This window comes from Anticarsia gemmatalis, chromosome 2 (genome assembly GCF_050436995.1).
Source record: "Anticarsia gemmatalis isolate Benzon Research Colony breed Stoneville strain chromosome 2, ilAntGemm2 primary, whole genome shotgun sequence".
In the NCBI taxonomy this organism is placed as follows: Eukaryota; Metazoa; Arthropoda; class Insecta; order Lepidoptera; family Erebidae; genus Anticarsia; species Anticarsia gemmatalis.
The window spans coordinates 1,812,932-1,824,390 of NC_134746.1; the positions used below are offsets into that span (position 1 = coordinate 1,812,932).

The 11,459-nt window shown below is 35.7% G+C and overlaps 2 protein-coding genes across 2 annotated transcripts; both read right to left on the bottom strand.

The window, feature by feature from the left end:
• Positions 1-267: 267 nt before the first annotated feature.
• On the bottom strand, positions 268-4,345 carry LOC142977985 (U-scoloptoxin(19)-Tl1a-like). The gene is made up of 3 exons (XM_076122177.1): positions 4,163-4,345; positions 1,721-1,876; positions 268-473 (listed from the first exon to the last, which is right to left on the bottom strand). Exons 1-3 carry the CDS (start codon positions 4,266-4,268, stop codon positions 337-339), a joined length of 399 nt encoding a protein of 132 aa, XP_075978292.1. The 5' UTR covers positions 4,269-4,345; the 3' UTR covers positions 268-336.
• A 5,024-nt stretch (positions 4,346-9,369) lies between these two features.
• On the bottom strand, positions 9,370-11,243 carry LOC142977990 (uncharacterized). The gene is made up of 2 exons (XM_076122192.1): positions 10,239-11,243; positions 9,370-10,093 (listed from the first exon to the last, which is right to left on the bottom strand). The coding sequence occupies exons 1-2, from the start codon at positions 10,716-10,718 to the stop codon at positions 9,572-9,574; spliced, it is 1,002 nt and encodes a 333-aa protein (XP_075978307.1). The 5' UTR covers positions 10,719-11,243; the 3' UTR covers positions 9,370-9,571.
• Positions 11,244-11,459: the final 216 nt, after the last annotated feature.

Here is an 11,459-nt window from a genome sequence, read left to right on the forward strand (position 1 = left end):
CGTTGCCAAGGCTTAAACAATAAGTAACTGTGATATTAGTAGTCATTTAGCTGCATAAATCAACACTGTTGTAAAATCTGTAATTCAATTTCATTTGATTAGATTAAATACGAGCACTGCCATAGCCCAGGCAAGAAAAACAAACATAATCATGGTATGTTCCTATAGTGGTGAAGATCAAAGACCGCTACTTGTTACGATCCTTACAAAATCTCTCTTGCTTCATTCACATTAAACAGGACCACAGGTTAAAAATAAAACACAGAATAAATAACAAATACTTATAAACTTTATTCAACATAGAACTACGTTTGTTTCTTACATTAACTTATTTATTTAACCAACAAGGATACAGCAGGTGGTTTCGTTTGGACAGTCAGTGGCTCCAGGGTATATGAGGCGAGATGTGCACGGAGTCCGACCTGGGAGGCATTCTCCACCACGCTTCTGGCAACGGGTCTCTTTTATTGAAACTGCAAATAAAAAATCAAACATAAGATTGGGCACACCTAAATACTGAGAGGTTTTTTTTTACAAACAACGGACAACGTACAACCAGACCCGAAACGACTATTCGTTGATCGCACAAATGGATGTGATCGCACCAATGAATGAAAATCGAACCCACGACCTCTTGATGCATTCCTAGCAACCTTAACTTGGTTAATAAAGGATTATTTAAAGCATGAACTTGTTCCCGAAATCGTTCTTATATGCCAGACTTTTGATTGGTTGTATTTACTTTAAAGTAGTTCCCTAAAGTAATAAATTTTATATTGATATCAATATGTAATAGTTTTAGCGTTAGATGGTCATATTTAACATTAATCTACCAGACGAGATCTACCAGAGAAGAAGATGATCTACCTACTCGTCAATATTCCTGTAGCATGAAATCATATTCATGAAAGTATTACAAACGATACCTATCTTACAATGTATACATCGCAAGTTAGTAACTAACTCAAAGAACGTGCTACAAATAAAAAAAAAACACGTAACTTTAGTTCCATCCTAAAATAACTAACAAAACCAATTGTTCTTCTAAGCCATGAAATACTTCTAAAATGGACTACAAAATCCTACTAGATAAGGAAAAAATAAACATTCATGAAACCACTGCATTTTCCTGTTACTTACTTCTTTATAAGAACAAAAATCTTTATTTTATATATTTTATTGCACATACTTTGTTTAGTTAATGCAGTTGTATGAGGAAAAACTTGGCTTAAAATGTTTTCAGATACTATTTTTATTAGTATTTCAATTGCACAGAGTCTTAAAATGTTTCTATCTATTTCCTCCACTGTTGGCTATTGCTGAATAAAGTGTTTTTCTTTAAAGACATCGCTGCTTTCGGCTTTACGTCAGTTTTATTATTGCTACAGTAATCTGCGCTAACAAATATTGTTTTAGTCTAACACTGGTCCGATCTAGTAAATTCGTTACCAATTTACTATCAATATGTATTGTAAGATGGTCCTTGTTCATCACCCTGAGCAGTCGTCTTCGTAAACTTGGACGCTCCCGCGCTCCTAAAAATGCGCGATAGGGTCACCGTATACTATAAGTATATAGCCTTATACTATAAGTTTACTTCTTCCTTTAGTAAGTAAATTAAGAACTGGTAGCTAATAGACGCTTTTTATTCTTTTAACACTTCTTTTTAATGGAAAAAGAAAAAAAAATATTCAAATACAATAAAATTCATTCAACTTACTTCCATAACAGCATTCAACTTTTCGTTTCTTCTGTGCTGTACACAATCCTCTTTCATTAGCAAGTCTTCCTTCTGGACAATCGACTCCGATCACACACATGCCTCCTTTTCTTGAACAGCCTGGCTCTTGGAAGACTGAGTCTATCTCTCTCAGGGCTGGAAAGAGAGAATTATTGTAAGATTAAAGTCAGATTCTGTTTAAAGATGGTAAAAAACCGGCCAAGTGCGAGTCCAACTCGCGCACGAAGAATTTCGAACCACCATAATATAAAAAATATGAAAAAAAAACAATATTATTCTATGGTAACTAATATCTTTTCTTGAATTTTTTGTTATAGTGGCAACGAAAAACATAATAATAATAAGTAACTCCTAAGGGGTTTAAATATTTTATTTGATTGCAATTTTTTTCTAAAAAGTGCATACATTTTTAAACCCAGAGCTAACACTATTCCGTTTAAATAAGGTTCAAAATCGCTTAACGCTCTTAGGATTCCAAGAGCATACCTACTATTGAGAAACGAACTATCATTATCTAAGAAACAATTGACTCATGATTCGTCCATTGTTTAGACTAACGCAATGAGCATTGTCAATGATGATCAATTCAAAGATTGAAATATTGACTGGCTGATTGATTGTACTTGATCATTTGGTTATTGTTTTATGCATTGATGAACTTTTGAAGGTTACAGAGGTTTTTTAAAACTTTGTTGCAGAGAGATTGTACGTGAGATATGGCAATTTAAATGAGAACGAGATTTAAAAAAGCATTGTAGGTAATAGTAGTTGTTTATTAATGTTTGAAAACTATAAAAAAAAACAAAATATATCAAAGTTCCAATACATGAAAGATCAATATCAATCTCTAAAAACATATGATGTCAAATTCTGAAACCTAACTAAATACAGCAGCCTTAAACATTTGTTATAGTGGCCACTATGACCATAGTATTAGAAGTGTATTTGGTTTGATTTCTGTTCGGAACAATGTATTAGACCGTAAAATATAATATATTAATTCCTACCCAGGAAATATTAAAATAATAACCATATCAACAATATTTAGATGGCCTCACGGAAACACTATTTATGCAGTACAATCATAATTCTAACAATACAATCAGGCCTTACAAATACAAACAGACAGGTGTATTTATTTACCAATAATATGAGCTAACGTTTATGCAGTTCCTAGTCATAACATAATTATGTTAAAGCCTTATAGGTTAAACAATAGATCACTAGCTCGATTCTCTACTACTATCGACTACCGATAACCTGCTAACTAACGAGAAATTTTACACGAAACTCTGTTTAGCGCCTCTACCGGGCTCCATAAGAACTACTTTGGCACTACATTTTAAATGTCAATCTCTCGATACTCGACGGTACATATTATACACGATTGCGCTACACATCTGTGCTGTTATAATATTTTTACATTTTCCTTGTTTGTTGCTATATACGGTCACTCTTTAATAAAAAAAATAGATAAAGGTGTCCATGTAATATTTTCTTAACATAAGTATAATCCCGGCTATATCAATTTTCCTTGATTCCTAGAATAGCGACTAAGTCTATATAATCTTAAAATACGTGACTAAGTGCTAAAGCTGAAAAGGATAAGTAAACATTGTTTTTTTAAACTAGCGAAAGGCGAAGTCGGTTAATTCGTTGATTCTATTCCTATGGGATTTCTGATCCCATCGATCCTATATAAACCTTGTTTCGACAGTCACAAGCATTCACAAAAACCTTATTCAATTTAGTTTTGTTTTTAAAAAGTTCTGCGCATACATACATTTCGATGATCTACAGAAGATAATTTATTTCTATGAGAATGTAATATTGGCAATAATTGTGATGATTACATTTTATATCAAATACAGAATACTTAACAACACATTATTTATGGAAACGAGACTAACTGTCTATAAAATATTATTACGTCCGTCTGTTACGCTTTCTCAGTTAAACCACTGAACTGATTTATATGGAAAAAAGAGAGATTGCAAATTATATATTGCAGAAAGACGTCAATAAATAATTTGAATTCATTGCTTTCTAACTGCTTGGTATATGAGGTCCCTTTACAAAATTACAGGCTAAATACTAAAATTGAATAAAACTTCTCTTATTTATATTTTTACGCCCGCTTTACCCAAAAGTGTAGGTAGAGATGATATTCGCAATCTTACAAAAAACAGTCGCATGTAATAGGGAGCGAGCCTACTCACGTATATCGAGCACGTTACCAAACTACGGGCTATTTATTGTTCAAGATATCCTAAAATTGGAGGAGACTAATAGCAGTTAGGCCGACACAAGATTCAAACCAAAAACCTTGCGATCAACAGTCATAATAATATGTAATTCAGCGTAAACCACAGAGACAGTCTAAAAAAAAATCGATTTCAAATAAAATTTTCAAATGTTCACCTTTATCTCTCGCGCGCTCTTCTCCCTTTTCGGTCTCAAGTTCTTCATCTTCAATCATATTTGCACTAACCATACAAATAGCACAAAAAATTATAAACCACTTCATCGTAAATAAAATAAATATAAAAATAAATAGTTTAAGTCACGCGGCCGTACCGCAACTGTCTTCAACACTGACTGACATGTTAGTATGCACGGCATCACTTTTGTATTGCCTCACACATTAGATAATGGTACGATGGGCTTGATATAAAGGATGGTTTATTGTGATATCTCGGTTAGATATTTGAAATGAGCTTGGTTTAGATTTTGACAGAAAATTGATGTCGAGAATTTGGTAATCAACCATTTTTATAATCAAAGACTCCATGGTTTTGTGTCTTAGCTGGTGTCATTTCTCTTTCATTCCAGACAGAAGATTCCGCGAGGGGTTGTAGGTTCGCAATGTAAAAGGTAAGCATTACGTTCTTTATTTTAGAAAGATTATGCCTATGCCTTTCACGTCTTGATTTATAGACATCATGTCCGTTTCCTGCGCTAATAAGCCGTTAATTTGACTCCAACAGAAGTCTTATATTGTATAATTCAAAAATAGTTCTTTCAAAATTGAATGTATTGTGACCGGTCTTTAATAATTTCCTATTATTTTAGTGATTACCATGAGCGATGATAACATGTTCAGTATTCATATTTATACTTAAGTATTTCGTACCAATATTATTCATTTGAATGGTAAAATTGAAACCATTAGTATAATTACTAGCTTCTAACATCAATTTCGCCCATGAGGAAAGATTTTTCGGGTGACAACTACCTCTGTGCCAAACTTTATCATAATCTATGTACCTATTCGTTTTTACACGTAAGAAAAACAGGCTGTCATACATCTATCCAAACAATATTTCGCTTTTGTAGTTGGTTACACACTGCTTGGTAAAAATGGACTCAAACCCCACTGTCAAAATATCTTTATTTCTATAACAAAATATTTAAAGATTAGGTCATGAACTATAAAGCAGTGTGGCTAATAATATTATTGTTTGGAATACTTTAGAGTTATAGCTAAAACACCATTGTTCTGACTGTCAACCAACGATCTCGAACGTTTCGTGTCGTAATAATGTTTGTGATTGATTATAGTAAGCAATTAACGTTGAAGTAGATGTGTAACCGACTGTAGGTTATGTACAGTTATTATCTAAATATTTATACATTATCTTATAACCTAATTGTCACTGGCACTCTATTATTATGCAATTCAGGTGGTGATAGGGGAAAGTAATTTTCAAAAAAATTAATGTTTTCGTAACTAGAGTTGTAGTGTTTTCTACGCTCAATGTTGTGGTGCCTCATGCTTTCGATTGACAATACATTTAAATTTTTTCATATTATTTTTATCTTTTTCAAACTTCCATCGCGATGTTTATAAAATCTGAATTGAGCTGGCGGTTTCAAACAAAAATGAAAATAAACATGTTTAAAATCTAGATTACAAAATATCGTGAAACTTAAATGCATCATCATCTCGATCGTTCGCAGTTTACCCGTATGTGTGTCGTAATATTTCATGTAATCCTTTATCGATGGAGAATGATGGAGCCCGCATAGTAATATGTTTGTTTGCTGATTTGTATGTAATTGTTCGAGATTCTAGAACGATTGTACAATGATTATATTTATAGTAAGGGTTCATGGGTTTTATAAAGCCTTGAGGTTATCAAATATGATAAAATTTGATGACACAGTTTTTTATAACTTTACTAGCAAACCCGGCGAACTCCGTTTCGCCACCAAATGGCTTCGTTTTATGTAACATTTCGTTTTGTGATTAAGAGATGAAGAAACATTTTTTTATGTTTTATATTTGAAAAGGAAAAAAATATTGCATTTCACAACAGTAATGAATTCATTTTGAATACAAAAATGAAGTGTCATTTAGTTGAACTTCTCTAAGTATATGAAAGTGAATCCAAAGTAAATACTGAATCGAAGCGTTATACGTGTCCGCAAATTATTCGAAGATTCATTGAAGTGCTCTTTGGTAAACCACATTTTTTGTTTTTTGGTCTGACGTTAACACAAACAAAGCGGATGGTTTACCAACTCGTGAACACGCAACGTATAACTGTCCATGTGAAAAACAATGATTCTCTAAATTTATCCCGCAAACACTAAGCGATTGGCCTTGCGACTTGTTAATTGTCATTGCGAACGCAAGGCGAACTGGAAATTGTAATCGTTTGAAGTCAAACGGAAGATCGGTCGGAATCATTGGTATTCGAGGAATACATACATTTTCACCTGCGTACTTTCCGTTAATGATGGTTGCCTCAATCAAATTCGACATAAGTCTTTTTACCGCAAGTCGAGTACCGTTGCAAAGTCGCGGTGGATTCAAATTACGCAATATCATAATAACTGTACCAACTTTGAGTTGCAAGTTATGTGGTGGAAATCCTGGTAACTCCAGAGAGTTCAAAAACTCCGTCGGATAATTTACTACTTCATCGAGATTTGTTATAGAATCAACGGATTTGTATGTCACCAAATCGCCTGCTATTTTTGATTGAATGGTGAAATTCAGTGCGTGTACATCATTATTCTTTGCGGCAAGAATTGCTCGTTCACTTAACCAAGCATAATTCTGATAATTCTCACTAATGTTTGGAAAAACATTTTCAATAAGAGCTAATTGAGAGTCTACAAATCGACAAAAGTCGTTGGTAAGAGTAATTAATCCAGATGTCGCATCAACTGGGACTTTTCCATTTCCAACAGCTAACAATTGTTTGGAAAATTGTGCAGCACTTTGATCATTTTGAAGTTGAACTCTCATATTAATGGTTAGCGATAATGTTTTTACGTTATTCCATAAAGGTGATGCCTTCAGGCAAGCATTCAATTCATCTGCAGGCGTTCCACGGGGAATTACTGGCAAAGTCTGCCTGAAATCGCCTGCCAACAATATCATCAAGCCGCCAAAGATGTTGTTATTTCGCCGAAGATCCTTCAGTGTCAAGTTAAGTGCTTCAAGTGATTTCTTATGTGCCATTGTGCACTCATCCCAAACAATGAGCTTGCATTGCATCAACAATTTTGCCATTGCACTGGATCGGGAAATATTGCATGTTGGAGTATCAATTGTGTTTAAATTGAGTGGCAACTTAAGCGCAGAATGTGCAGTACGACCGCCATCTAGAAGAGTCGCCGCAATTCCAGATGATGCTAACGCCAAAGCTATGTCACATCTTGATCGAATAGTGGCCAAAATCAATGAAATGACAAATGTTTTCCCTGTCCCTCCAGGTGCGTCCAGGAAGAATAGACCACCAGTATTATTGTCCACCGCTTGTATTAATGTTTCGTATACTTGTTTTTGCTGTTCATTCAGTAACGGCACATTATTTTGAACAAATTCCTGAAATGTATCAACATTGTATTGCAGCTCTCGATTTAATTCTTGGTTGAATGCATCGTGCATCGATCGATTTGGCGCAATCATTCCTACTTCAATCAGTAGCTTGTTTGCAATAGTCAAGCATTGATCCTCAATCAGAATCAATCCTTCATTGTAGATTTCATCGGTTATTTGCATGTCAGGATTATTCGTTTGAATGCGCAAACGATGCAAGATATCTTCACATATGTCGTCTTTGTATTTGTTCCATAACTGCATTGGTTGTGAAGGAAAACATGTGGTGATGATAATTGCGAACAGCGTTCGTATTTGGTACGCATTTGATGAAACAACTGAATCGGCAAGTGTTAAATCCCAATGAGAATCGTTCTCCAGCAAACCCAATAGTTGACATGCTTCTCGATATGTTTGGCATTGGTGGCCATTCACAGTTTTCAAATGCGCAAATGATTTTGGTCCACGTACATTTACCAACAGCAGTCGCAAATAAAAACATTCATCATTTCTAGGATGAACAGTATACATACGACCTAGTGCATCAGAGGAAAACACCTGTGGCCAATCTGGAACTGGGGTGCCTTGTTTGCGACGTTGGAATTTCTTTGTTGATTGATTCCAAGTGTAATACTTGGGCATTTCAACGTACATCAGCGTCGCTGCGAATGGATCTGTTTCACACATTGAAAAGAAGCTAGTCAATGTTGTCGATGGTGGTCTCTCAGCTCGTTGTGCGGCATTAGCCTCAGTGAAGTAAACTCTTTGGCCATTTTCCAAATGCACTGCTAAATGTACAACTGTGGGATATCTTTCATGAATTTGAAATGACAATAATCGCCACAGTGCTTCATTAGTACTGACGTATCTGCCCATTTGGAAGTTGCTGATTTCGTCATTCGCATTTTCCGACGCAATACCAAACACAGCCATGTCGCTGCCTTTTGTGACGTACTTGCACAAATATTTGATTGATTTGGCCGAATGACAACTCTCAACGTTTGCATGTGTTTCGAAAATTCGTGATAGCAGCGGGCAATATGGTACAATGAATTCATTTCCGATCTCAATCTCTTGATTTTGAACTTTGACTTTAATAGTTCGACCATTATCTTCTTTTGAACGCCGACGATAAACTGGATATCCATCGTGCCCTGTGACTGTTTCAGCAACTAACGGTCGCGGATATCGTTTTGTGCACTTTCCATCAGCCATGCAAGGCGATAATGGATTCAAAGCACCGCACGGTCCATGCACCATCTGCGTCGTCACAATGTCGTGTAGATGGGGATCAGTGACTGGATCAGGAATTTCAGCTGATATGATGTCATCCACTTCATTTGAATGTAATTTGTTCAGCAACCAAATTAGGATATGAGCATGCGGTAGTCCACGCTTCTGCCATTCCACCGAGTACATATAACAACGTGTGTCACCAAAAACTCGATACTTAGTAAGCACATCCATCATAACCTTGAGTTTTTGCTGAAATACTCTGGCGATTATGTCATGGCGATCTTGCGGTTTTTGTCCCGGTTCCATCTCACGTTCAATTTCCATCCACTTCGGATTGCAAGTGAACGTAATAAACAAATCCGGAGTTCCATAATTTCGCACGTACGTCATAGCGTCTTGAGCGTATTCGTGCATGTGGCGTGGGCTTCCGATATATGATGATGGAAGAATCGTCAGACGTCCAACATTCTGAACATCGCCATCTGAATGAATAGCATCACGCAAGTGTATATAGTCCTCAGATCGTAGCTTTGCCTGATTGTATCGGATGAACGCTAAACGTTCGGTCTCGACTTTGACATACATGTCGACAGCGAATTGCTGGAATAGCCGACGGCACTTCAGAATGACATTCTCCTCATGTGTACGAATCATCAAACGATACGCATAGTAATTCATTGCGCTTAGATTTTTATTCGTTGATACACCTGAAAATGCAAAATTAAATGAATTGTTAATAGAAACCAATAATAGCAATATAATTAGTGTGTGAATATTTTACCTGTAATTGGATCGACCATCTTCAACGTGATGTCGTATCCGTCTTGCCCTTGCCAATAAATGATTGGATATTGTAACGCATCGTACAAACGATGTGTCTCGTTTACACGATGCATGATATTGCTTCTTCGCTGAACGACAATGTCTCGCGATTTAGTTGGATCGCCAACAATAATTGCAGCAACATCATTAACGGTGGGTGCATTGAATCTTCGCACGTGTTCACCTGTTGGGGTACAATCCGCTCTTATGACAAATTTGTGCGTATCCGATGGCATTTGTTCCAATGCTGTTTTGAACATATTAACCACAGCGTTATTAGCGTGAAAAAATGCTTGCAACTGTTCTATAATTCGTCTCTTTAACTGTTGTGTTCCCTGTATATTGCAACGCACATTCAGCTGATCCACCATCGACGAAATAAAATATATTTGCAGAAATTGATGCGGCTCATCCGGTGATGGCACCATTGAACCATGCAAATGATATATTTGTCCTTGTATCTGTAATTGCAAACAATCATTTGTTGAAGAATACGGTGTAACTTCTGATCGTGTGATGGTGTAGTGTTTGGTGTATATGTAGTTTTTATTGTTGCAATTCATTTTGTTAGTGTGAGTGATTGGTTCTGTGTGTTGTATCTTTTACCTTGCAAGTCGGCATAAAGCCGCCTTCTCGAATGATATTAGCTCCAAAGGAAGTCATGCGAAAGCAGTTATTGTATTCAAGGATGTGTTGAAGAAAATGGTAGGAATCGTGATCACTTCCATCGAACAATTGTTTCAGTGGCTGTGGTGGTGTAAGTAATGGATCCAGTTTGACTTTTCCACTTGCGCAACACAATCCAGCCGTTTCTCTTTTAAACTTTAACGCATTACAATATCGGCATACAGTCGTCATTGGTCCAATATCTAAATTTTCATCATTACTGTAGTTCGCAGTGGGATCATATTGGAATGCCAAGCGATTGTATGATGCCAATGATCTTCGTGTGCTCACGCGCTGTCTTAATCGGGCATTTTCTCTTATTATATTTTGTCTTACTTCGCTTAAGTTCTGTGAATACACTTGTTGCTGGCTTGCATGTCTTGTGCGGCGGCCGATGTTCGCACGTCGTCCTCTAGGCATTTTGGACTATGGACAGAGTAGTGAATTTAACCTCAAATGCACGATCCACATAATTTACACAGTTTAACTTACCACCTTAAAGACAAAATGCCTGCTGTTGAAATCGAATAAAAATCTGCACAATACACGTAATTGATTTGTTGGTTTCCAATTAAAATGTTAGGAAACGAATAACTTATATTTTTTACTTTTTTGAACACAATACCGTTTTTTCACATGAAATTCTCTGTCAAACAATATATCACGCACCGGCACCATCTACAATGAGTAGCTGTCAAATAAAAATATTAAAAGAAATACGATACAAATATTGGTATGTAGTACATGCTATGTATCAGAGATGGCGCTGTATGAGAAAAATGATTTTCTCTGTTTTTTCGCCTTTCTGTTGAATTTTTTCCTGAATTTTCTTTGCTATAAACCTCGCGGAGCTCGAGACCTTTCCAACGAATCCAAAACCGTGGAAATCGGTTCGTGCGTTCTGGAGTTATAGCGTCAGGAAGGAAAACCCGACTTATTTTTATATAGTAGATAACAAACAACCGAATGCTACTATTCCTTCCAAACTTCTTTTTAATATAATAATTAATTTCAGCTTTTTTCATACCTATTTTGCAGGAGGTACTTTTCAAAAGAATCTACCTAATTAAGTATTCCAAACTAAAGCATAAAATGAACTTCAAGAACAAAATCTAATTTCAATATTTTTATGCTATTGGTGTATTTATTTTAAATTATTTA